At 36.5% G+C, this 27,896-nt stretch overlaps 2 protein-coding genes across 5 annotated transcripts in view; one reads left to right on the top strand and one right to left on the bottom strand.

Annotated features, from left to right (window-relative positions):
* The window catches only part of Gfm1 (G elongation factor mitochondrial 1), a 36,747-nt gene extending 10,144 nt beyond the window's left edge, over positions 1-26,603 (bottom strand). Inside the window, exons 1-13 of one of the 3 annotated variants that reach the window (XM_063249253.1) lie at positions 26,391-26,603; positions 25,192-25,344; positions 24,211-24,343; positions 23,577-23,781; positions 21,669-21,785; positions 19,396-19,546; positions 16,597-16,754; positions 15,753-15,837; positions 14,535-14,672; positions 12,901-13,002; positions 11,260-11,316; positions 9,016-9,153; positions 8,222-8,304 (exon numbers count right to left, since the gene is read on the bottom strand). In XM_063249253.1, coding sequence (XP_063105323.1) covers positions 8,222-8,304; positions 9,016-9,153; positions 11,260-11,316; positions 12,901-13,002; positions 14,535-14,672; positions 15,753-15,837; positions 16,597-16,754; positions 19,396-19,546; positions 21,669-21,785; positions 23,577-23,781; positions 24,211-24,343; positions 25,192-25,344; positions 26,391-26,480 — 1,610 coding nt within the window. In that variant the 5' untranslated portion in view covers positions 26,481-26,603. Of the gene's footprint in view, positions 1-8,221; positions 8,305-9,015; positions 9,154-11,259; positions 11,317-12,900; positions 13,003-14,534; positions 14,673-15,752; positions 15,838-16,596; positions 16,755-19,395; positions 19,547-21,668; positions 21,786-23,576; positions 23,782-24,210; positions 24,344-25,191; positions 25,345-26,016; positions 26,366-26,390 lie in introns of those variants that run through there. The other 2 variants (XM_003476316.5, XM_013159749.3) reach the window with 2 other exon arrangements.
* Positions 1,270-8,198, top strand: Lxn (latexin). 2 transcript variants are annotated; one of them, XM_003476317.5, is made up of 6 exons: positions 1,274-1,583; positions 2,784-2,846; positions 4,140-4,317; positions 5,035-5,171; positions 7,531-7,593; positions 7,866-8,198. In XM_003476317.5, exons 1-6 carry the CDS (start codon positions 1,455-1,457, stop codon positions 7,962-7,964), a joined length of 669 nt encoding a protein of 222 aa, XP_003476365.1. In that variant the 5' UTR covers positions 1,274-1,454; the 3' UTR covers positions 7,965-8,198. The 2 variants fall into 2 exon arrangements, with proteins under 2 accessions (XP_063105326.1, XP_003476365.1); XM_063249256.1 differs by lacking the exon at positions 7,531-7,593 and having other exon boundaries at positions 1,270-1,583.
* Positions 26,604-27,896: the final 1,293 nt, after the last annotated feature.

The following is a 27,896-nucleotide window of genomic DNA, read 5'->3' as shown; positions in this document are numbered from 1 at the left end:
GATTCATACACATAACCTAAGAACTTTGGTAACAGTCAAATGTCTATCAGAAAAAGAAAAAAGAGAGAGAGGAAAAGGAAAATGAAAAGAAGAGAAGAGAACAGCCAGCTTCAGTTTCTTAGGAGAAGGCTTAAGAAGCAAAACCACTTTGCTGGCTTGGCGGCTTACACCTGCGATGCCAGTGCTCAGAGGCTGAGGCAGAAGGATCACGGCAAGGTGGAGGCCAGCCTGCACTACGTGGTGAGATCCTGTCTCAAGGGGAAAAAAGGAAAAGTGAAACAACTGTTTCACCCTCTAGATGCTTCAGTTGCTGGCTAATATAACTATAATGGATGAAAAATGCTTTACTGTTTATTATACCCAAACAGCCTTCAAATTATGTTTTTAAAAAGGACAGAATCTCTATTTCTAAGTCGGCCAGGGCTAGGGATATAGCTCAGTGGCATAAGCACCTACATGGCAAAGTCCTGAGTTCAATTCCCAGTACCAAAAAAAGAAAAAGTGGACTGGCCAAAGTGAAGTTGAAGTTCTGGCTATAGTTCTGATTAAAAGGTACCTCAGCTTCCTGCTCTACCCAAAGAATAGCCAAAACTATCATTCCTTAAATGTGACAAAACAAATTAATGAAGAAAATAAGGAAAATGCACTGCCTACCAAGTTTGCTCCTGCTTCAGTAGCTTTAAAATCTTGCTTTTTTTTAGAAGCTTTTTCATGCAATACTCTGTATTTTAATCATGAAACCAAAATACTCAAAGTCACTCAAGTTACAAGCATGGTGTTATACACTTTACTAAGATCAGTAAAGGCAGAGGGGTGTACAGTAGCATTTTAAAATTTTCTTCTTTCTCAAATTACAGTCTTCTAAAATAATACTGTACTGTATCTTGCAGTTTCTCACATATGGATTAGGGCAGAACTGATGCAATCCCATTACAAACTGGGGATCAGAAACTCTGTTCCTGGACTCTTAACAATGGGAAAAGGAAGGAATCACACTAAATGGCACACTTGTGCACTTTGTCCTGGGTGAGGCCCTGCGCAGTGCCCGTTTGCTCTAAGTGAAGCAGCCAAAGTGTCTCAGGAGAGCACACCGGAAGCGTTAAGCGACATATTAAGAGGAAAAGGCCTGCACGCCTGGCCCTGGCCCTGCACTTTTGTAAAGGTTAGTACGGTGCCAGGACTCCCGCCTAGCCCACACCTGCACTCTGGCGAGCAGCAATTGGCCAGCTTTTCCTCCAGTAAGAGCGGCCTGTAGGGGCTGGGTGAGCGGGCGGGGCTACAGAGGCGAGAGGCCAGAGTTCTAAGACACAAGGAGCTGCAGCCCGCAGAGCCGCTTCCTGAAGGAGGAGGAAGAGGGAGGGAAGGCGCTCGCGTCCCTTTCCGCACAGGATACCGAGCAGCAGGCAGCTGGCGCCCCTAGACCCTCCCGTTACCAGCCGCGCACGTTCTCCCAGATGGAAATCTCACCGAATCACTACGCAGCGTCCAGGGCAGCTTCAGTGGCGGAGAGTTGCATCAACTATCAGCAAGGGACACCCCACAAAGTGTTTCTGGTGCAGGCTGTACAGCAGGCCCGCAAGGAGGTGAGTCTCTCACGCTCCCGGACCGGCCCCACCCAGTCCCCCGAGCCTCATCCAGCCCCCATCCCCTGCTCCCTGCTGCTCTCGGTACCGCCCAGCCCCTCCTAACAGTCTGTAGAAAGCTAGAAGAACTTCGTTGTTTTTTTATTTTCACCGTATTGCAGAAATATCTGTAAAGGGTTTTATGTGCACTGTTACAAGGAAACGGGAAGATAGATAAGGTGGGAATTTTCTCAAATGAGACCTGTAGGATTCATTCAAAAGAATCTTAGAGCTGCTGCTAGGTTTCTTGACCAGCCCTGGAATAACTACTACAGTCAACACAAGCTCCCATCCTCCAAAAGACTCACTAATGCGTAAATTTTAACATCAATCCTTGTTAGACTCTTTGACCAAAATGAAGGTGGGAAACAAACAGCAAGATAAACTGACAGCCAAGGTCAGAGACTAAGAGCTTCCTGGACTGATACCTGACTTTAACCATCCAAAGACCACTCACAGCACTACAGTGACTGCCTGAATTAGGTACTGGCAACCTCTGCCTAAAGGGTTAAAGTAAGTGTGTGTGGCCTTAATTATCTTTGCTTATCTGACATTTTAACTGCTAACAGTCTTTAAGAGCTGACAAGGCAACACACTTCATTTAGGAATAGCACCAGATAACATCATTTCAACTTGTCTCTTGATTTAAAAGGGAAATATTTAAAAGTTTCTTACTGCTGTAAAATTTGTTAAAGGATCATTTGTGAGCCCACTAATATAAAAGTAAAACTTTATTTCAATGTATTAGGTTGCCAACCATTCTGCAATCAGTCATTTGCCTGAAAATGGAATTCATACTATTTGGAGAGTATTTTATTTAAAAAAAAAATTTCTCAAAAGTGTTATCTGTCATTTTTAGAATTAAAAGATGTAAATTTTCTTATGTGAAGAATCAAAGATGACAGATCCAAAGGTAGATGATTAAAACTGAGCTAAACCCACTTCAGTTTTATGCTTCTCTCCCTAATAAACTTGCTAGAGAACATGCTAACCTAGATTTTACATACATGGAAACATAGATTTTTCAAGATGTAAGGCTTTAATCATTTCTTCCATCAGCCAGTCCTTCCAAACAAAGAGAATGGATTTTCCTAACAATGCAAATGCTTGATTTGTTATTATAATACGTATTTTCTCTCTGCCACACTTTCTTAATTTTAGGATATTCCGGGAAGAGGACACAAGTATAACCTTAAATTTTCTTTAGAAGAAATTATCCAAAAAGTAAGTGAAATGTCCTTTATAGTAAATAAAATTTGATTCTAAATATTCCAGATCATCTCTGCTGGGATTTGATCTCAGGTGATTTATTACTTTTTAAGGCTAAAAAACAAACAAACAAAAACACTAACCACATGGACAAAGCTTAAAATTGGGTCAATTTTTTTACTATCTTTGTGTATTCTGAGAGACATCTTGAGTTATTTCTATTGTACTATTAGAAAATAGATTATACTACATTTCAACAAGTTACCTTACATTACATACTCATAAGGCAGTCTGAATTTGTGCTTTATATGACTGAATTAAGTACCTGATTTTCCAGGCTTGACCACTTCCTTGTGTCTACCTTTCTAGTTGCTTTTGATTATTTAGATCTTCACGAGCAAAAGAATGATCAGCTGATACTATTCTTAAGTATCTTTCAGTAATAAGGCAAGGAAGTTAAAATATATATATATAAAATATATATGTATAATATATATATATATATATATATATATATATATCTGTCAAATTGTTGAGACAAATTTAAAAGGAATGGCAACATAAATGGCATAACTATAAATGGCAATATAACTATCTTGAAATTTTTAAAAGTTTGCATTTTTGTTGAACATTATTCCAAAGAGATAAAGGAAAGGCTAATATAAGCAAATTATTAAAAAAAACATGAGCTGCTAGACAGTTATCTTTATAAAGCAAAACCATATGCTACAGTCTTTTAACTTTATATAGAGATTGTTCTCTTTCTGAATTTGAAAAAAATGTGTTATTTCAGGAGCTGGAAGCAGAAATGACAGAAAAACTTACAAAAGTAATCATAGTACTCTGGGAGGCTGAGGAGGGAGAACAAGCCTAGTCTGAGCAATGTAGTGAACCCCGCCTCAGTGTATACTAAGGCTCTGGATTCATCCCCACTACCAGAGCGGGGGTGGTGGTGGGGGATACCAGACTTGAGTTGGTATACAAAGTCAGACTAAAGTCTGGCCTTGCAAGTAGAATACTCCATTAATACTGAAATATATTCCAAGTTCAAAGATTTAGGATTAGAATTTACAAGATTGTGAGACTTTTAGTAATTATAATGTAAGATTTCCATTTTAGGGTACTTGTATGTTATCTTTAGAAAATTAATGGGCCAGGCCCAATTAGATAACTGTCAAAATAGTTACTCTGAGGTCAAATCTGGAACACCATTAAGAGCCAGTGCTCTAAATCCTAGCTTGAAGAATAATAATTAGTAATAGCTGGTCATCTATAAGTAAGGATCTTTTGTAAAAATGTTTCACACAGCAAGTTACAGTGAACTGCACAGCTGAAGTACTTTACCCTCCAGTGGGACAAGGTACTGCACCAGAAGTCAACTTCACATTTGAAGGAGACATTGGGAAGAACCCAGACGAAGAAGATAACACATTTTATCAAAGACTCAAGTCCATGAAGGAGCCACTAGAAGCACAAAATATTCCAGGTATTCCAGAATACACATGTAGAGTGGAAAATCATTTTTTTAAAACTGTTTTAAGACTGATCTTACTCATGCTCAGAATTATTAGATGTTAATTAGGCTGTAAATATCCTGGTTTTCACAAAAATACTCATTTTCAAACTAATCCAACAACAAATAAAGCTGCCTTTAAACTTTACAGCACCATGGCTTATTTCTTCATTCATCTGAAGAAATCTAAGACATGAGTAGAATTTAGGTATTTGTAGAAAGTTAACGCTAAATATACAGAATTGTTACATTTAATATATAAATTTTTTAAAAAGTAATAACTAAGGAGTAATAAAACCCAAAATGTGTAAATTTTGTTGTGAAAAAGAGAGGGAAAAAAAAGTGCTCTAAAGTACACAACCGCAAGTGTGTTTAAGGGTGTTAAATAGATGCCGATATTAATGTTTTTGGTTGGATCATTGAACACAACTGTTTGCAGTCCACTGTTTGAATTTCCACATGGTATGCTTTGATACTGTGACTTGAGCAACTGTCTCTAGGATGATAATTGTAATCTATTAATTGGTGATTTCTTATTATTTTTTTTGTAGTTCTGTATTACTTGTACCCTTACACTGCTTTGTTTTGTTTTTTTCTCTTTTTCCTTTTAAATAAAATTTAAAAAAAAAAAAAAAATATATATATATATATATATATATATATATATATATATAAATTTTTTCCCACCAGACAGTTTTGGAAATGTACCTCCAGAAATGAAGCCAATTCGACACTTAGCCTGGGTTGCCTGTGGTTATATAATATGGCAGAATTCTACTGAAAACACATGGTATAAAATGATAAAAATTCAAACTGTCAAGCAAGTGGTAAGTAATCTATACATTGTTGAGGTTAATATTCATTAAAGGTATTTCAATCTCTGGTCAATTTGCATTTAAAATACAGAAGTGAACTAGGTATTATGAAAAAGTTAGTTCCAATTAAGACCAGAGAAAATGAGGACTTGAAGGAAAAACCAAAGCAATAGTAACTTGTCCAAAAAAGTCACTTATTTGGCTAAAAGATGAAAACTACAGATATCTTTTACCACAAATTTGTCCTCCTAGTAACTATGCACACTGACCAGGCAGAATAACCATAGTTATTCTGATATTATATAACATAGTTGTAGTGTCTAGATTGCAGTTTCACAGGACAATATGATAATGATGGGTTTTTAAGCCTTTCCATGTTATGCAAGTGAAATTAAATTAAGATGATTCATTCAAACCCCCTTCTATAGCAAAATGTTCAGTGACTATTAGTAGAGGTAAGACAGAATGCCAGGTATATATACTCTGTATCTGTAATGACTTTCTTGGTTTCTAAGGCGATATACAAATGTCCTCAGAGCTCTTTTTATAGCCATCCCTAGGGAAGGTATACTTTACAATTTGCAGTTTTTGTGCTCAGCGTAATATAAATTATCTCCTTTAGCAACTTAAATTTTGTGTTCAAATTACTCTTGTCATTCAGTATTGAAACTATTTCTGTTTTTATTCTCTACTCAGTAGTGGTGCCATAGCTACTTAGAGATATGCCTGGCATTTCCCCTCCAGGGATTAGCGCTAGTGTCGCCCCTTTGTGAAGTTTGCTGTATGCTCTCTCAAACAGTTCTACCACTAGTTCCTTAAATTGCTACATATAATTCTCTTTTATAACCTTAGCCATAATCTACAATTTTCTGTCTTGTTGCTAGCCCTGTGTTTTCTTAAATGTGACATAATGACTAGAAGTTCACCTTCCTAGACTGTAAAGACATAAGAAACCCTTTGCTTTTAGCTTTACTAAAGACTTAAAAAAGAAAAAATACAAAGAAACCACAAAAAACAGTCTGGCTTCATGGGAGAAATGGACTTTCCTTCTGCTTTGTTTAGGAAACAAAACCGTAAGGCAGATGGAGCACATTTTTCTCCAAAGGCTTTTGAAACTATTAATTAGACACCCACTTGCACTGGAGGACAAGATACCCAATTATAGTACTTTAGAGTATAATAATACCAAGACCTAACCTAAGTATTACAACATTTTCAGAAACAGTGAGCTTCATTTCCTAACATATTTCATAGACAATAGTCTTGGTTATAATATTACCCTCAGGTCTGAAACTTCAACAACTGACATAGGTACAGAGCCCATAAAAAATAAATGTAACCTTTTACCAAATTGTGATTTTTTTTAAAAAGTATTAATGAAAATCTCAATAGAAGGGTTTAACTACTACTTCACTTTATGTGCATTATATCTTTTTACCTATTAAAGTCTAAGTGAACTCTTAGAGATGTATACATTATTTTTCGGGGTCACTCTTCGTTGATAGAGTCAGAGGAAAGATTACTTCAAGATACTGTAACAAGAAAGGTGTGCTCTTATGTGCACACCTCTGCAGCCAAATTTATAATTACTATTATATTTGTAATTACTATTAACCAAAGGAGTTTGGTTAGAATCTAGGGTTTGTCTCAGTATGCCAACTAAACATCTTAAAAAGCCTTCTGCAGAACAGCAAGTCTGTGAGGGTTATGACTTCCAGATGTAAAGGTACAGTCCTTCTGTGTAGCTGGTGGCATATTTTTAGTCTCAAAATAATAAACAGTACAGAACAAAGCTTAAGTTTTTAAAAAATCAGACTATATTTATTTTACTATTTTCCGTTTTCTACAAGAGAATTTCTAACACCAAATTGGTTTAATGTAAACACACACCACTATAGTTTCCTTGTGGTTTTTTTGGCAATAGGGATTTAACTCAAGTCTTTGAGCACACTAGGCAAGCATTCCACCACTAAGATTCATTCTTAACCCCCCCCCCCTTTTTTTATTAAGAAGGACTTGCTAAATTACCTAGCCTGACCTCAAACTTGCAATCCTTCTACCTCAGGCTCCCAAGTAGCTGAGATCACAGGCATGTGCCACCACGCCCAGCAATATAGTTTATTACGTAAGTTATGATTTTCTTAGTGAACGAAATATTAGTGATTCTTAAATAACAAACTACACACAATAATGCTCTTAAGTAATTACCATACCTTAAAAATGGATAGTCGTTGTTTTTCTGTCAAGCTAAAGTGAAGTAAAATAAGGCATTGAAGTGGGAGTGTCATAAAAGCTAATTTAAAAAATCAAAATGTCATTATTTTTGCCAATGATACTGTTTTAAACAGCAAGATTTTATTTTTTGTCATAGCAAAGAAATGATGACTTTATTGAATTAGATTATACCATTCTACTTCATGACATTGCTTCACAGGTAAGGTATAATTTACCTTCATTTGATGCCACCTTAAAAACTGAGAATCCTTTTAAAGCCACAGTATGCTTTATAAATTTGACTGTAAATCAGAACTTACGTAAATTTAGTAGACACCAGTTGAAGTGTATTATACTCATAGCAGTTTAACTTATTTTGTGCTATTCTTTATGAAGACTTTTGTCTCCCATGAAATATAAACTGAATTAATTGTTTTCTGAATTTTATCATGACATTCATTTTTCTTTCTTTCTTTCTTTTTTTACTTGCAGGAGATTATTCCTTGGCAAATGCAAATTCTTTGGCATCCACAATATGGTACCAAAGTAAAACACAGTAACCGTCTCCCAAAGGAAATAACACTGGAATAAATGAAGATCCTGCATGAAGGTGACAGTTAACGATGCCTTTGGCTAATGTGTATGCCAGTCTTCATTGGCATCTAGTCTAAGGGGCCAAACAGATCCCAAAGCATAACTTTATACAATGTCTTATATAAAGAACTATACATATTCCATAATAAAAGGTGTCCCTACATAAAAATGTCTTTAAATGGTAATAATGCTATGTATATTCCATAATAAAGTTTTGATTCGAGTCTCAAAGTCTAATTATGTTGCATACTTACGGGACAGGAGCAGTGATTGTCTCTCTAAAAGCAACTTTTGGCTTTCCTGTGATACAAGGACAGCCATATTCTCTTTCCATTCTCTAAAAAGAATGAGAAAGATAATTTTTGGGTATACTTAAACTTAATAACTGAAAGAAAAAATCAAGCATCTTAAATACTTTAGTAGCATTCATTTAAATAAATCACCAAACACCAAATCTTAAATCATTTTAGTTATTTTATAAGGATCAGGTGTGTGATATTTCAAAATACAGAGTGCCTTTACAGAATTTGAAATACATGAAACCCAATTTAGACTATATAATTTATACTTACCACCAAATTATCCACTAAAATTTCACCACTGTTCACTATTATATTCACTGGAATAATATGTGAATAAATTGTTACAATTTTCTCTCAGCTTCAAAGATAATGATCATGCCACAATTACCAGTCATGACTTTTGTTTTCATTTATACACATACACATGCATATACATATATATGGCCTTTCCTAAGAACATCTTTTCTTTTACCTATATTACAATGATCTTCACTTGAGAAGAAATTATTCAAAGAGTGCATATGACTGCAGATTGTCACTCCTGGGTTAGAACTGGGATTTACTTGAGCTGATTCTAGGAGTCCACAATGTTTAACAAATTTAAAAATTTAACACTAATTTGTAACATTGGAGGAAGCAGCATGCTACATCTGAAAACAAACCACAGTAAAGCCTGAAGAACCACTGTTAGCTTACAGTCATTACATTGAGCATTATCAACTTCTCTTAATAAAACCCAGTAATACCTGAGCATAGATTTCTAGGTGTAGTTCTCCCATTCCAGATACAATTGTCTCTTTGCTCTCCGTGTCAAAGTGGACTTTAAATGTGGGATCTTCTCTTGTAAACCTGCCAATGCCTTTTGAAAATTTGTCCAGATCATTCTTTAAGAGAAGAAAAGTCAGATATTTTGCTAAGCATGGTAAGCAGTGGTACTTCTGAAGGAAATCAAATACATCAGCAATTAAAACATAAAGATGGTCCATACCAAACTGTATGTCACACACTTTTTAAAAAATAACTTTGGATGCCACACAACCAAAAGAGCAGGGAATAGCTACATGAATAAATTTTCTCTCCATACCAACACAGCAAACAAGATTCTATGACCGTTCCGCTTAAAGTGACAAAAGCAGTCTGTTAGTGGAAAAATGTCTATTATGTGGCAAGGGGAGTCGGTTTTACTCTTGAAATTCTATAATAAATATAATCAAAAGGATCAGCATGTTTACCAAGACTTGTTCATACATTCAAAAGCATTCATTATCCTATCCAACAGTAAGGCAAACACCACACTGAAGCTTCTTCCTTTCAAATGGAGATAATATGATGCACCTCGATATTTTTGATGCAATTCTATATGGCAAGCAAAAGAGAGGCCCTCCACAGATGCCCTAAGACCCACTGATCTGTAAATATCTTACTTTACATAGTAAAGGGGATAATGCACATACATAATCAAGGTACAGATTTTAAGACACAGAGGGTATCTGACTGGGTCCGATGTTATCATGTGTGCCTTTAAAAACGGAAAAGGAAGGAAAATGGTGGATGGGAAAGATGCAGTGATGGAAAAAGAAGAGAGCTAAGGCCTCAGAAGGGCTCAACTTCCAAAAATTAGAATGGCCCTTAGATGACCGTCAGAAAGGAAATGGGACCCCCAATCCTATAGTCACAAGTAAATAATACTGCCAACAACCTGAGTGAGTGAAGAAAGAAATCTTCCCCTAGAACTTCCAAAAAAGAACATAAAGCTGCTTGATTAATTTGATACACTGCAAACCATATCTCTGACCTATAGAACTACCTTATGCTAACAGCAAACTGACATGCCCTGTATCACCAGTATTAATAGCCATCATCTACAGATGCTTAGAGCAATAGTAATGTATTTTGCACATATTATCTCAAACCTATTTTCAATGCTGCAAAACAGAATTATCCATCTTTTACAGATGCAGAAACCATGTACAGAAAGGCCATGTAACTTGCTCAAGGACATACAGCTAGCACATGGCAAGTTAGAACTTTTCTCTGCACTGAACAGATAGTCAGAATTTAGCAAAAGCATCATCCCTAACTTCACTATTGAGAATCAACTTTATGTAGACACTTCATTATTTGATTTAAGTTAGTTTATTCTAGCAAGCAAATACTTTTAAACTTTTTAATATGTAAACAACCCAGCGATATCAAAAAATATTTTGGGTTACTGATACATGTCATTTCCTCCATTACTGTGATTAGCAGTTAAATGTCTTACATACACTCTGGATTTAGGAATAAAAGGCAATGACACCTTTAATTTCTAACCCTGCATATTTCCTTTTTGGTTTGTTTTTGAGACAAGAGTTGCTGTGTAATTCAGGCTGGTCTTGAACTACATAGCCTAGGTTGGCCTCAAACTTAGCTAAGGAGATCCTCCTGTCTCAGCCTTCTAAGTGCTGGAATTTCATGTATGTCCCACTGTATATTGCAGCTAACCCTGTATATTTCTAAAGGGAAAAGCAAACGGTCTTAGCAAAGCACTTGGAATAACTATTGCACTACGACCTAACACAAACATTTCTGTTTCCCCCTTTTTCAGTACTTTAAGAATCCATAAAGAATCCTTTATCATACTGGAGCCAATGACATAGTAAAAAGTTATGAAGTACAGTCTGGTGATTGTTAAAACACTATTATTTTCTTTAATTATTAGGAAATAGACTGGGAAGTTCAAATTGCTTTGTGCTGTTTTATTCTCTTTAAAATAAAAAGCTTTTTAAAAAAAAGATTCTCCCCATGAGGAATGTAATCATTATGTATTATAAACATGTAACAACAAAAAGATTTAATTAAAAAATTTTTTAAAAAGTGATCTTAACACCAAAAAGAGGAAACAGAGACCACAAAACAGCTGGTTATGACAAGATATATATACGTAGAGATAGACCAAAAAAAGCTCAAATTTTTATCATGATTACCTGAACTTTAAATCAAACACCCACCTTGTTAGAAGGGCTCATTGCTACTGAAATGACAGGATCAGGAACATGAATTGACTCCTAAAATATTTTTTAAAAAGACAAAGAATCAAAAAACAGCATTATAAGAGTCATGGATGAATTAATTTAGCATACAGCTTCATTTCAGAACAAAGGACAAACACTAGTCAACATCTTTAAGTTGGCTGATACATACCTTGGTCGGTTTTGAGTTAAGTAAGTACATTAATGTAACATGTTAGTAAATAAAGGTATCTACTTACATGATCTTCTCTCTACCAAAACAAATTCATTTTAACCACTGCAATGAATCCAAAAACTGACCCATGGAATTCTTATTGCCTGTGACTACACTTGCTACTGCAATAAGTTACTTTTTTTAACCAAAGCACACAAAAATAATGGAAATAGGAAGAGTTCTAGAGTCTTTATATAGTTGACATCTTTATACAGACATTCCTATTTCATCAGTTACAGTTCTGAGAAGCAAGTATTATCCCATTTTACAAATCATGCCTCTAAAAGCTTAGAAAGAAGATAAAATAACTTAGCTAAGGGCCAAGTGAGTTCCTTCCACAATAACACTCAAGTCACACTGCAAATGACAAAATATTTAGATAAGACCTTATCAATAACAGAAGAGTTTCTGTATCTCAAACAAAAATTGTGTAGATTATTTTTGAAGTATTTTAAATAGGCTTTACCTGGTTATTAGAAGATATTTTACACCAAAAAAATCTGTTATGAAATTATAAATTCACCATATGATACAGGCACTATTACAGTGCTCATCTATTAGACAGACCAGTTCTTACATAAATGATCTAAGGTAACTGGCCTGATTTCCTATGTATGCCTTCTCTTTCCCTATTGAATTCAGGTGAAGGTTGCCCTCACTAACAAATAATCATAGTATTTATAGAAGAGACTGCTCTTCTACAAGGGCAGTATAGTGAAATTAATGAAGAATATAAAAGGCAGGAGTTGCCTTTTCCATCAGCATCCCTCCATCAGAAAATGGGACCTCTAAATTCCAAAGGGCTGGCTGTCTGCATTAGGTTTCACTAATTGCATCTTCTGAGCATGACTGTGTTCTATCATCCCCAAATCTATTCTAAATGCTAATGGTACAGTCTGATCTTACGGTTCTCCAGGTGGTTCATGGAATGGTCTATTCTCTTAATTGTTGCATTAGTAAGAAAGGAACATTACCCTGGAACAAGCCTAACACTAGCAGCAACAATTAGAAAGGTGCTAAAGGAGGGAGACAGTGTTCAGAGCTACAGGGTCCACATGTTACGTCAAGAAATTTTTCTTCCACATTAATCTTTGGAGGATTGTAGAATTTTACTCAAAGAACAGTTAGGTTAGATTATACAAAGTTCTTGTCAAACTGATGCTCAAAAAGCTACAACCAACAAAGAGCCTCAATGAACTTGATGCACTCAATGAAACTTTTTTTTTGGTACCAAGGATCAAACTCACAACCTTGCACTTGGCAAGCAGGCACTTCCACCACTGTCCTAAATCCCTGGCCTTTCAATGAAACTTCTGTAGTTGTTCTACTGAAGTATTAAATGCACTACATAAAACTACACTTTTGAAATTCAGATTAAAAAACAGCTTTGAAATTAAATAACTTACCATAGAAAGGCCACTGTTATCTTTGTTTGTGAATGTGTCTCCACTAGCACAGTCAATGCCAAACAATGCACAGATATCTCCAGCATACACTTCCTCAACATCCTGAATAAACAATACAAAATGATACTTGTAAGTAATACAAGTCTAGATGTAACTATGAAGGAATTCCACAATAAATACAATATACATGTACAGCATAGCATTTCTTACCATGAATGCTAAAGAGAATAACCAATGTAACCCCAACAAACAAGCAAGCAAGTCAAGATCAATCTTCAACTGATCTTTGTTTAAAACACATATTAACAGATAAGGTTTTATTTCAAGAACTCAAATCTATAGTTTCATTATTTGAATCATCTAAAGTACTGACAAAATATAGTGCCTCACAGTTTGAAAATTATTTTCATCGAATTGAAAAGCACATACTATGTGTACTGCCACAGACAATCACGTATGACATATATAGAAAAACTATAAAAGACCTTCTGAAAACAAAAGCAGAAGAATGTGTGGGGTCCATTGTACTAAAAATATTTCTAACTTCTCACAGATGCAAACATTCAAGTAAACACAGGAAGGCCAAGAACAAAGCACTGCTGCTCCCAAGCTTCCTGGTTATTGTCCTTTTACACTAACAGTTCATTCCTAATAGCTGTAGTGTGAGTGAGCAAGTGAGTGTGTGTCTTTAATGGTAAGGCAGCCATGCACATTTCCATCCATCTGGCCCAAGAAACAGCTGTGACAATCACTGTCACAATCTCTGGGCTGCCCCCTACTACGTATCTCAGAGCAGCGAAGCTCTTCAATTTTGAGGCTGTCTATTCACTTTTCAAGACAGACAAGTTATGGCTCCCAAAAAAATTTTTCAGATTTCACTTAGACTGGCAAGTTTCTCTGGAAATGTAAGGCTGCACTGGAGAAAGATAGAAGTGAAGACAACCTCATGCATTCAGCATTCCTATAAAGGCCTAACAAGAAGGACTATAGAAGGCTAGGAAAGATTTAGAGCAATCCAAGTCTTAGGTCAAAGACCCTTCAAGCTTAAGTCTCAAGGCTAGATCTTGAGAATTTTTAAATCTTCATGAGGAGTCTAGTACCAACATGGTCAGGTAAGGGATTATATAACAGAAATAAAACCATCAGAGTTAAATGGGACTTTTATACCTTCCATACTTAAGAAAGCAAATTAGAAAACCACATAAAAATTATGCAAAGGTTTATTGCTCACCTTTAAGAAACAGTTCCACTTTTTCTGCTTTTTTCTTTTTCTCCTTAAATAAAATTAAAAAAAAAGAAATAGTTCCACTATCCTAATTGTCTATTAAATTCTTCATAGCTCTTGAGAAAAGTGCTGACTCTTGTGTTGATCTTCAGTAAACTAATTCCTTTTCTTGAAATTTAACTAATGCTATCTTAAAACCAACTGTCTAAAATAAGCTCTTAACATGCCAATTCAGACTGCATAAAAATGCTAACTCAGAACAATGACAAGCCTACGGAAAAGGAAGCAGCAAGGAAAACATGTGTGTGCTACCTGACATGATGTTGTAGCAGGGCTCAGGACACCAGGTGTGAAGGTCTCTGTCACGTGATCAGAGGAGCCTCTGACCCCACAGGGACCGTGTACTTGCCTCCATCATGTCTGCATGCATGCGCACCAGCCGCTGCACCCGCACTTTCTTTCCAGTCCTCGTGTTATAGATGCTATCGCCCTTCTTCAGCTCTCCCTGGTAATTGCGGACGTAAGTCAACTGTCCAAATCGACCTGCCTAGAAGTCAACATTGAGTACAGCAAGAAGAATAGAAAGAAAATAAGAATTAACCTAATTCAGAGGAAACTAATTACCTTCAAATACCCCTAACTGTAGTAGCTTCTCTTAATATACGTTAGCTTACTGCTACAAATGATGTAAGGTCATGAGAAACAAAGAAAGCTTAAAAAACTGTGACAGTCTGGAAGAGTCTAAGGAGACAAGATAACTCAATATAACGCGGAACATGGATGGGCTGCTGCGATAGAAAGGTGACAAGGCAAACACTAAGGAAATCTAACAATAATACATCAGTCTCGATCAATCAGTTATGACAAAGTTAATTAATAAGAAATCTGGGTAGAGGATACACAGAAATTCTCTACTATTTTTACAATTTCTGTAAATCTAAGATAACTAATTAAAAAACATATCTTCTCATGTCAAAAAATAAACACATCAACATAATTTTTAATGTCTGAGTAACATTTCACTGTAAGGATGTATCTCAGTTTCTTTAATCAAACCACAACACCTTCACAGTTTTAATTATAAGGCTTTATTTTTATAAGCCAGGTAAGATAAGCAAACTAGGATCAAGGAACAGAGCTCAGTGGCACAATGCCTGCCAGGCAAGCTTAAGGTCCAGAGTTCCATTCCTGGTACGAAAAAAAAAAGCAAATTAAACCTAATGCTAATATACTACACTTCATTAGTTCCTTAGGACAAATTTCCAGAAGTTCCACTGTTAATGTAATAGCCTGGATAAATACAAATGTCCAATAACTGAAAATTTTTAAGCAAATTATTGCATATTTACTTATGATACCACAATTAAAAACATCCGAATACAGTATTTATACAAACACAGACCACCTCTATTATCACAATAAATTTAAAAAGCAGGACAAAATTTACAGATTTATGTAAAAATTTATATTTTAAAACAAGTGAAGAGACAAGAAGAAAATGTATCTCCTTACAAGAAACTATCATCCTAGTAACAGCAATTTGGAAATTTTTCTATCATTCTTTCTACTTTTTCATAAGGGGTATAACTGTACAAACACCAGTTGAATACACTGGAAAGCAACTTACCTCTAGTTTAAAGGCCAGGCCTACAAACGGATGGGAATTGTCTCTTTTGGAGTTCATTAGGATTTTGGTTTTTTCTTTTGAGTCACTTAAAAAAATCAAAAAAATATACATCTATGAGATATAGTGTTTGATATTTCTTTTATACCAATCTGTTGTATCTATGAGTATTATCTGAGAAAAAATATGTGCGCTAACCACCTCTGACCTCACATAAAAGTAAAATTTCACTGAACGAGACCTATGAAGATAAATTCCTAGGTCTTAGTTACTATGAAAGGACAGACTGAAAAACAGAAGTTGTCTGACAGACAAAACAAAGAAAGCTGAGCGCAGCGGCAACACCTGTAATCCTAACCCTCTGGGAGGCTGGGGTAGGAGGATTGTAAATTGGAGTCCAGCATGGGGAACTTATTAACTTAGTGACAGTCTCAAAATTAAATAAAACACTTAAAAAGGAAAAAGTGCTAGGGATGTAGCTTAGTGCAAAATGCAAAGGCCCTAAATCCAGTCATTATGGGTGTGGTGGGGAGACAAGAACTTTTAAAAACTTTGTTCCTTTTTAAAGAAGAAAATATGACTGTAAAGAGCTGATCCCAAATGAGAAAATGTTCTACTGACATACACCTTAAAAGCAAAACAAATCACATCGGTAACTTACAAACAAAATATGACACAAGAATTGGTATAGTATTTTTCTGTACACCAAAATTAGTACTCAACTAAAAATGGTCAACTTTTGTAAATTATGTAAAACACTATAAAGTTACTAGAATGATCCTCAAAAGCCTTCATAGTGCATAAATGTTTTTTCTGTATAAACCAAGATTTAATTGCTAAGACTCACTCCTCTTGATTGAGAAGAGCATAATTCTGGACTTCAGACGGATTTGGGAGGTATTCTAAAACAGCATCCAAAAGAGGCTGAACTCCTTTGTTCTTCAAGGCACTTCCCAAAAACACAGGAGTAAATGCTCTACTTAAAGTAGCTCTTCGAATTGCAAGCTAGAAAAAAGAAAGAAATCAGTGTTTAATTAATGTGAACATTACATTTTGTGTTTCAGGCTAATCACAATCCAACACATGAATAAAATAAACTGAAGCTCTTTGGAGTACTAGCTGTAGTGAAAACTAAAATCAGGCCCAAATAGTCTGAAGCCAAAATACAAAGGAAACAAAAGTCATTTTCCTTTTCAGAGTCTGGAAGTGATTTACTTTACAACTGCTTTTAATGTTTTTAGAATCACTAATTTTCGACCCGGCAAAAATAGTATGTATACACACAGAACAGTGCAAACTGTGTCCTCGTAACTGTGTGAAATAGAAGGAAAGGTAACTTGTATTTCTTTTGAAGTCACTGGAAATATATCCCAGAAGCTATTCAATGGTAACCTGTTTTATGGCAAGGGCAGAGAATTAGACAGCTGGGAGAAGAAAGCAGAGTTTTTACTGTTTTGTTTTGTGGTACTGGAGACTGAACTCAGGGCCTTAACACTGAACCACATTGTTTCCCCATTTTTTATTTTTTGTTTGTCGTCAAGTTGCCCAGGTTGAGCTTGAGTTTTCTGCCTCAGCTTCCAGAGTGCTGATTCCAGGTATATGCTACCATGCCCAACTGGGAGAGTTTTTAATACACATACACTTTTGAATGTTTAAATCATGGAAGTACCAGCTATTAGAATCATTTAATTACTTTCTTCTTTTAAAAAGAACACAAGCCCAGGAAAGCAAACAGTACAAATCACTCTTAAAGTAAGGAACATGACAATAGCAGTCTCTAAAATAAGAATTTTAGACGCACACCAACTCCCCCAGCAAACTATCACTGTGGTCTGCAGGCTTAGTAGGCCGCAGAAAACACATGGTGCAGCTCAGCTGCAACAGCTGAAAGAGGCCAAGTCTGTGGCCATAACACCGCACTGATACGCGGTAGCGTACAATTGTTTCTCAGGCCTCAGGGAAAAACCAGAAACATGGCAGCCCTCAAAAGTTTAGAGCCAAACATTTATACCCACAAGTTCTAACCATCAACACAATTTAAAGTAGGGTAAGAGCTGAGGATAACAAGAAGGCATAGAAAGAGGGAGACATGCAAGGAAAGCAAGCAATTACTATTTAAAACTATCTTTCGCTAGATCACTAACCACTTAGTCTACCACAGGCCGCTTGGGCCCTGACTTTCGACTTCTTCCTAATACGCAAGCAGGGATCTTAACATACTGACTACATTTACAGGACCCAGAGGCACAAGAGGGTAGAGGTAAATGGAGAAAAATGAAAATCATCCTTAAAACAGCTCCCCTAAACCTTAGTTTTCCAAAATATTTCCCCTTTTTACAAGAATTACTTTCAGATTTGAAAGCTATTGCTTTTACAGTGCCCCAGCATACACATCCAACTGCAACACAGAAACTTAAAGTATTCCCATGTATACTGCACATCAAAGAAAAAGCAGAGCAACACTGAAACTTTCCATGGAGAAGCCTGCCTACAAGGCTGGCCTTGGCTAGTACCTGGGAGTGTGGACTTCAGGTGAAGCCTCAAGATTCTCAGAAATGGCAAGAATGGTTCATTGTGCTTACACTGTTTGTACAAATTGGAGTGTGCTAAACATCTCCTTTTCTCCTGGGAGTCTCAATTAGGGTACACGTGAGGCAGACGGCATCTATGTGACCACACTCTGTTAAAAACCTAAGGCACTGTTTCTAATGAGCCTCTCTGGTGGTAACAGATCGCAGATGCTGTTGCACTTCCTTGCTAGGAGATGTAAGCTGTCCTGAGTGACGCCCGTGGAAGAGAACTCTGGAGGCTCACATAGAATGCTTGACTATATCTAGGGTCAGTCCTATGCTTCCTATACACGTACCCCATTCATTAGGGACCTGAGTGCTAAGCGCTTTAAGAATACTAAAGGACCTAAATTATAAAGTCTCAGGCTAAACACATAAAAGGCCAGGCATGGTAGTACAAACCTGTAATTTCAACACTGGGGAGGCTGAGGCAGGAGGATCACCACGTTTGAGCCAGGCTGGGTTACATGGGCAGTTCAAGATCAGCCTGAACTAGAGTGAGACCTTGCCTTAAAAAAAAGTTTAAAAGTTTAAAAAAATCAGCAAGCATCCTCAGCTGCAACTGTATTTTTGTCTGTGTATTTTTGTTTGTTTGTTTTGGATTTTTTTTGGTACCAGGGATTGAACTCACAACCTCGTGTTTGCCAAGCAGGCACTTACACCACTGAGCTAAATCCCTGGCCCCGTCTAACTGCATTTTTATATTTATCTTTTATTCTTTTTAATATACTTAAGAGGCTGATGGCCTAACATTCTTTGTTTTTTCCTAGAAATGATTCCTTTCACATTTGAATATATTAACTCACTACCTTTTTTCTTTTTGGTACGAGGGATCAAACTTGCGACCTAGTGCTTGCAAGGCAGGCGCTTGTGCCGCGGGGCTAAACCTCTAGCTTAACTCACTACTTGTTAAAAAAAAAATAGCATGACATGTCAAGTATTTTGCAGAGATGCCAATTATGTTAAATAAATTTATTCAGACTTCATTAATAAAGCCAATTCCTAAAGGTATAGTGTACTCTTGCCACACACACAAAAAGCTTTGTTAATGTAAGACTTAGTTTGCAAGCACTTGCCTTTAAATCAGAAATTGAAGGGATTTTTTCTTCTAAGAACATTTCACCAAGCTGCTCATCTGAATTGGCCACACACTCAATCAGCTCCTGCCGGTGATCTGCTGCTGCTGCCCTCAATTCTCCTGGAATTTCACTGTACCGAATAATCTGACTGAAAAAGATGGATGCTTTATTTTAATATTCTAAGGATATTTAATTAGAAATATATAGCACCAATGACAAAGATGATTAATAGCTAAAAAAAATTTTAGGTAAGAAAGTGCTCTGATATATTTGCATTTGAATGGTAAATAAAACTAATGAATATCTTTAAGGGCAAAAAATACTTAAACTGACAAAGAACCTAGTCAAGGTTATACTATTAATAAACAGAACCAAAACTCAAACATTTCTCTACAATGATAAAATAATAGTATTTTTAATTTTGTAAGACATCACATTCTATTTTTTCCATGTAAAGTTTTGCAGAAGAGAATGATAATCCAATATAAAATCCTTCCCAATTTAATACAAACCACTTTGTCCTATTCTAGATATCCATAATGAACATATGCTGTAAAGTATATAAAGATTAAAACAATGAATTAGAAAAATATCAACTAAACTAAAGATTGAAATTTTTTTCAGTGTAGTTATAGGACTGTTTTTATTGCATTCAACTTAGAAAGCATACAAGTTTTAAAAATTCATTTAATACTTATATTGCACTGAACACTAGATAGCTACTGATCATCAGCTCATATGAAGACGTTCCTATTATCTGTGTTTTCAAGTGAGGAAACTAATTTAAACAAGCACACGAACTTCTCCAAGGTTAAACTAATAGTAAATGGAAGAGACAAGATTCAAAACCAACCTGTCTAAAGTCTAAAGCTCATCTTGTTTCTATAATTTTATCATAATTCTGGTTTTTAGCTCCTTATATGTCACATTCATGTGTGGAGTCCTTTCCAAATACATGTATCAAGTAGTCTGTAGCTGGAGGCATGTACAATAAGAAGTTTCATCTGTGTTCTCATACACAAAAAGTATTTCAGAGCTTCTACTTTAGAAACATATTCCCTGGTAATTCTTGGAAAGAGGATGCACTCATTTATTTAAAAAAAATTTTTTGAGTCCCTATGATGGATCAGGAAGTTCAAAGGGCTGGAAACAAGGCAGTGAATAAAGCAGAAAAATAAAAGAACAATGGCCTTACATTCTAAGGAGTGAAAAGTACATGCAGACACACAAAACATGAAACACTTTACCCCTAGACAACTTCCATCCTGTTTTGTCTACAAGCTGGCAGATAAGATAAATCCCACAGTTCACTGATCACAATGCCATCATCCAACTTGTCAAACCTACTATCCCAATTCCACAGCAGAGGAAGGAAGTGTCTCTGGCGGAACTGGCAAGATCCTGAGAAACTCCTCAAACCAAAGAATCACATACGAATCCCTTCACTGCTTAGGCCAGTGTCACTCAACTACGATCTGCATACATGTTCCATCCACATCAGCTGGGAACTTCTAGAAATACAAATTCTAGCCCTCCACCCTCCTCAGGATCTGCTGAATCAGAATCTTTGGAGGCATACTCTAGAATGTGTGTTTCAACGAATTTTGGAGGTGATTTTTATGAATGTTAAGATTTAATAACTTTTCTATGTAGAAGTCACTCAAAAAGTTGACAGAACAAATACCATGTCAATTTTCTTCTGGAATTTCCTAAACTACAACTGGTTTTACACATTAACGTCTTGTTTTCCCATGAAACAGGTACAAGAAATATTTAGAATCCCTATTTTCTCCCAGTCTTTATCACAATGCTCAGGAAAAAGTAAAGATGCTCAATGTTTACAGAATGAAACAAATGAAAAAACAGAAAATGACAGATTAAATTATTAGTCTAAATTGAAAGCCTCCTTCTATCAATCCAGGCATGACACAGACAATATGATATGAGTCTGTTAACCGAAAGGTAACATGCTCTCTCTCAGAATACTAGGAGAGTAACTAGAATTAAAGGTATTTTTTTTAAAAAATCACCTTTAGAGAATATTTTCCAGGCACATTTCAAAAAGTTTAGAGAAATTATTCTTCCCTTCTCTCTGATGTTTTATAAAATATAAAATTTTAATTTTATTGGTACATTTTAGATACATATAAAGATCACATTCATCACAGGGAATTTGTATCCATACATAATATATCTTGATTATTTTTTTCCCCTTTAACCTCTCTCCCTCTTATTTACAAAAATTTTAGTAATGTATTTTAAGCACTTACCCAAAGTCTCCATCAAAAAATATGGCTCGTTCCTCAATAAGATCTATAATACCTTTAAAATTACCCTCCAAGCCAATCGGTATTTGCATAAACGCTGCATTATGATTTAGTTTTGACCTAAAAAATAGAAATACATGAGTTTCTCTGTTCTTCTCTCAAAATCTTTTTCAAATGAAAAATACAAATATGTATAAATGGTAGACACTGAAGACATGTACCAGCAGGTCAGAATTACAAAGCAGTTGAGAACAAACTGACAAACAAACTCAAGAAGGACAGGAAGATATCATCAATAGAATTAACTTTAAAAATGAACATTTTCTCATCAGATCCCCTGAATATGCCAGATCAGAAGCACAAGGGAGAACAACTGCTTAATAGATGGCTGGCCAAGGAATTAAAAGGACAGTACAACAGCTGAATCCAATTCTTATCCTCAGATTAGCAGACAACAAAACTGACTAAAGCTATCTTAAGAGACAGCTTCTATATGAAACCTCTTAGAATGGGTTTGCAAAGTCAGTCAGTCATCAGCCTATACCTCAACGGGGTGCAATCACTGAACAGAAACTGCACGTAGCAGCAGGATTTCCTCTCAGCTGAAGAAGAAATATGCTCTAACTGCCATTTAGTCCAGACTTTAGACTTCCATAGGCAACTATGGATAGAGACCTAACAATCACTAAGTATTTGAAGGAAACTAATACCTTGTAAGAGAAATGTGAACTCAAGAAATAGTACTAACCTTCAGGAAGAGAACTAGATGAAAGAAAGTAAAATTCAAAAATTTGAGAATTACCTCTGCTTAAAAAGTGTTGCAATAAAAGATTTTTAAAATTAACTACATTACTGCAGGGTTTATTTTTTTTTAACAGATAAGATAAATAACAGGAGAGAAAGACTAATTCCAAATTTATGATCTAGAATATTAACCTCAAGAAATCTCTCATGGGGGCTGGGGATTTAGCTCAGCAGCATAAGTGCCTGCCTTGCAAGCAGGCAGTCCTGAGTTCGATCCCTGGTACCGATAAAAAGGAAAAAGACAAAAAAAAAAAAAAAAAAAAAGTAGAAAAAAAGATAGAAAAGTTAAAATATTGGAGGCCAGATTCAGAAGTTACAAAACGATGTTTGCTGAGTCACAAAATCAGAAAACATAAATAGGAATGGAGCAATGGAGAAAAAAAATAATCAAATAATGCTGACTTAGTGGAAGCACAAATAAAAGGTGTTTAAGTTTACCAAGAAATTACAAATACCAAAAAAAGAAAAACAACACTTTCACTTTCTCAAACACATCACTTCCACCTCTCCCAAACTTTACTGCCTGTATCCAGCAGCCTTTATGTATCTTATCCTCTACAGCTACCCTTGCACACCTACATGAAGTGAACTGGGAACCAACAGTTCACTCTAATTTTTAAAGAGTAGGTGAAATGTACTGTGCAAAATGTAAAGTGCTTTAAGCACTTCTGGGTTTTGTCTGCTACAGAAAGAGCGAGCTACTGTTGTCCTAGGAAATACACTTCTGAAAGTAATGAAATTTCACCCCTTAGGAATACTACTTCAGAGCATTTATTAACATCCCTCAAGTAAAGGTTAAAATAAAAAAAAAATCTTGTAGGTTCATCTAAATGGTAAGTTTTCCTAAAATTTATTCTAGATTACAGCATCTCTAATATAACCAAACAGTCTAAACTGTGATTGTTCCCTGAACTCATCTTCAAACTCCCTAGATAAGCCAAACTATCAAACTCAGTAGCTCCAATTATTAAGTTAAAAAACAAATAAGTTTTCTAAAAAGGAGAAATTTAAAGATAAAATTTTAAAATACTGAATAATTATCCCTCTAGATACAAAGTCTGCTGTCCAGATCAACACATTCTCTCTGTTCTTTCTGACACTTAGTACCTCATTTGCTGGAGGGCCCTGGCTGGGTTGGAGCCCACACGGTCCAATTTGTTAATGAAAGTTAAAAATGGAACATTGTAGCGCTTCATCTGTCGATTCACCGTCATGGTCTGGCATTGCACTCCACCAACAGCACAGAGAACAAGGACTGCACCATCCAACACTCTCAGGGCCCTTTCAACTTCTATTGTAAAGTCCACGTGGCCTAAATGAGAAAAGTAGCATGTGATGGTTTTAAAAGCAGTCTGAATTTTTAATACACATACTATTAAGTTTTTGTGCCTCTGCTAATTGGGTAAATCTTCTAATTAGAGTATAGATTCCTCAGCCCATGAATATTATTCATCTACCATCAAGTCCAAGGTCCAAAAAAATCAGCCCTAAAAAGTATTAGGATATGAGCAACTTTGAATTCAGCTGGAATATGTAAAAAGAATCTTCTTAAGTACACTTGTTTGCATTATTTTGCAAGGAAATCACACAAAATGAAACATTCCAGTCCCAAATCCATCCTCTCTAATAGAAATTCACTGTTACCTCTTCATCTGATATGCAAAAATTAGGTCATAGTAGAAGACAAAGCTAAACTTATTTTTCCAAAATAAGATACAATAAAACCAAGACCCTAACTCACCAGGAGTATCTATAATATTGATATTAACATCTTTCCACATGGTATAGGTAGCTGCTGACTGAATAGTGATTCCTCTCTGTCTCTCTAGTTCCATGGAATCCATGACAGCGCCAACTCCATCTTTACCTTTCACCTAAACACAAACAACAATTCAGATTTCTCTGTCCCTGCATCCCAAGAAAGGAAAATATTCACTGAAATGGAATCAGAACCCAACACCTACCTTACACATGTTCAGATAACATAAACTTATCACCTCATAAAAATACACAGTAAATGATACTTTTTCATGTCTTCATTACCAACATTTTGTTCACTTTTGTCCTCTGGAAGTGTTAAAGCAGGATAATCAACCCGGTCTTAGAACTCCCTGTACTCTACTCTCTCACTCCCTATTCTTACCCACTAGCCTCGAGTTGTATAAAAGATTTAATAAAATGTCCTTCATCCAGAGATATATAAGTGATACAGTAATGTCTTCAGGAGTTTTAAGGGGTTTTTTTTGTTTTTGTTTTTTTTGTCTTTTTCCCAGTACCGGGGATCGAACCCACGACTGCCTGCTTGCAAGGCAGGCGCTTATGCCGCTGAGCTAAATCCCCAGCCCTAGTTTTAAGGTTTTTAAAAATAATTTTTTCAACATGCATTTTAAGTATTGAGTTCATACTATGTATCATTTAAATCTATTTTTCCATTCACTACTGCAAGTATTTATCCATCATTAATATCATGTAAAGATTATTTAACAACTGTTTAGGGTATGCTATATTGATTTAAAAGTTTTAAAAGACAATCTGCTCAGGATAGGCACAGTGGTGGCCTCTAGACTACTTCAAACCAATGAACTGTCCACTCTCTGAATGTGATTTTGGTTAAAGAAACACTGCTACCATGTTTTAAACTTAGAGGCTTAGTGGGATGTATTTAATAACTACAAAACAATTAAAATCAAGCTTTAATCTGGAATCTGCCATGAACACACACCTCATGCATCTGTGCAATTCTGCCCGTGTAGTAAAGCACTCGTTCTGTTAATGTAGTTTTCCCCGAATCAATGTGAGCTGAGATTCCAATATTTCGTATTTTTTCATTAGGAATTATCCCTGATGAACACCACCGGCAGAACTTCCAACTAATCTGAAAAAAAAAAAGAGCTCAATTCAGTACACTTTCTATGAGACAACAGGCAATTAAAATGTGAATGAATGATGACCATCTTTCCTCTGAAAAATCTTACTGGACATGAGGACAAATGTTTTCAACTTGCAACTCCTGTAACCATAGGAAAGATTACAAAAGGCAAAAGACAAGACATTCCTTAAAATTAATTAAAATACAGAAACCTTTGCCAAGTCATTAATTTGAAAATATACACTGGAGGTGATAAAATCAGAAAGATTCTAAAAACTGATTTAGTAGGAAACACAAGGTTTAGCTTCAACTTTACATTAATTTTTACCTCTATCCCTTATTGCTGTCTTTGATAGCTGGCTTTGATATCCCTTATTGCTGTCTTTGATAGTTCGTGGATTTATCTGCGCTATAAAAGATGACAGCAGCTTCAAGACAGCCCCCCCCAAGGTTTCAAATTTCTTTTACAAACAAACGAGGTATCTTAAAAAAAAAAAAAAAAAAAAACTTTACTAAGAAACCCTGTGTTTTATGTAAAGATTTAGTATAAAGTTCTCCCTACAGAACTGTACATCCAAACTGCATGGCTGTCACTTCTAAGAGGCAAAATAATCTGGGAAAAATGACAGAATCTGGTCAAAAATGTATTTGTTACGAAACATGAACAGACAAACCTACCGTGATTTAAGCAGCAAATCAAATACGGCTGAGAAAGGCCAATCAGCCCACTGCCATAACGAGTCAGTAGTCTGCTCGGGCCTGGAGGGCTCATTTTTATGCTTGACCTTCACTCAAGTCACTGCTTTTATACTATACCACAAAAGAGGCTTAGCATAAATCAAGGGCCCGCCCGATCTCCCAGGGCTCTGAGAAGCTGCTCCTGAATAACGAGCTACTATGCAGGCACCGAGGGACTTTTCGCGACCGCTGGTATTCAGAGCTGTCAGCCAGGAGGTCGGGTGAGGAAAGGGGCGTCACTGCTCCCCAGGCCCGGAGGGGAACCGCAAGGTCCCGGGAAAGGTCCGTAGCTCGGCCTCGCCGGGCACCCGTACCTGCTTCCTCTGCCAGCCCAAAGCTGCAGGGACCCGAAAGAGTGGCCGGTGACCCAGAGCCACGGCCGTGGCGGCCCCCAGCACTCTCATGGCCACAGCAAAAGCGTGAAGCCCCACGGCGGCCCGGATACACAGCACCAGCTCCAAGCGCCAAGCGCTCAAAGTCACGCCGGCTACCCGTGCCGGAAGAGCACTTCCTGGGCAAAGGACGCGAGGGAGGAGAGAGGAAGGGAAAGAGAGAGGAAAGCCCCCAACACCGAGCACAATAGAGCCTCTGCTGTCTGTGCGCCCTCTACTGCTTCGGAGGAGAAAGTGCAGCCGTTTAGCGTATCTTTTGCCACCTTTGCAAGGGGTGAGGTGTTCTTTCCTGTTTTTAAAGTATTACCTGTGTATAAAAATGCAGACTCTAAAACGGATGTTTTGGCTACTTAGCAATACGAGAAATTTTTTTAAAGAACTGGACTGGAAAAATAGTCGTATAGTGTACTATTGCAATTATGAAAAATAATTGTGTATAGGACATCCTTGGACAAGAATGTGAAAAAAATAGTGAGCAAACTATTAATTGCAATGTTTTCTTGTTTCTTATTACTGCGTAAGGTCAGACTAGCTAAACATAGGCACATTCGGTGCAGGAAACGGCACCCTTGATGCTTCCAGTTGGATGTCTTAGAGGCATCATGAATTTGACACCCTCAAAGCTGAGTTTCTGATGTTTTCCCCAAAACCTTAGTTAGATCTATAGTCATTTCATCTCAGCGATGGGAGCTCCATTCTAGCCAAAGATGCCAGTCACTCTGCCATCTCGAACCTAATCTACACGGGCCACATTTATAAATATATCCACAGCCTTCCACTGCTCCCCACCTCTCAGCGTGGCCATTTCTCGCTCCAAGAAAATTCTTAATGTCTGATTCTGCCCATGCTGCTTTTTTAGTTCATTTTCCACACAGTAACTAGAGTGACGATTTTAAGTCAGATCAAGTGGTCTCTCTGCTGAAAACATTCCATCCAGTGACTTCACTGCTGCTGTTACCTCTGCAGGAGCCTGTGTTCAGTGCTTTTATAACTGAAGACTCTGGAATGGGTTTCACCTCCCACTCCTTTTGCCCCAGCCATGCTGGCCTCCTTGCTGACCCCCACCTGCCTGGCCAATGTGGCTCTTTCCTTTACTGCCTTTGACTTTTCCAACAGCTCTGCTAGTGAGTTCTCTGACCAGTCCTTCTGAAACAACAAGCCCTTTATCTCCTCACTGTGCCGTTTCATAGTACTTCTCAAATATATTCAGACTTTTTACAAATCTGATTCTCCCAGAGAAGACCTGAAAAATTAAAACTTTACACGTTTAGTCCTTAAAAGCAGTAGTACTAGTATAAGAATTTTATAAGATAAAAAACCTTTTAAAAATCTGGATTATAATTTATCTAGACATAGTTTTATATCTGTGTTCTCACACAATTAGTGTAGTTAGTAATGACTTTCTTCATCCTTAATATCAATTTAGGA

Source organism: Cavia porcellus, unplaced genomic scaffold (assembly GCF_034190915.1).
Source record: "Cavia porcellus strain 051 isolate PalLab524CR breed Dunkin Hartley unplaced genomic scaffold, mCavPor4.1 scaffold_5, whole genome shotgun sequence".
Taxonomy (NCBI): Eukaryota; Metazoa; Chordata; class Mammalia; order Rodentia; family Caviidae; genus Cavia; species Cavia porcellus.
The sequence above is the reverse complement of the archived record's forward strand: the minus strand, read 5'-3'. Positions and strand labels throughout refer to the sequence as shown.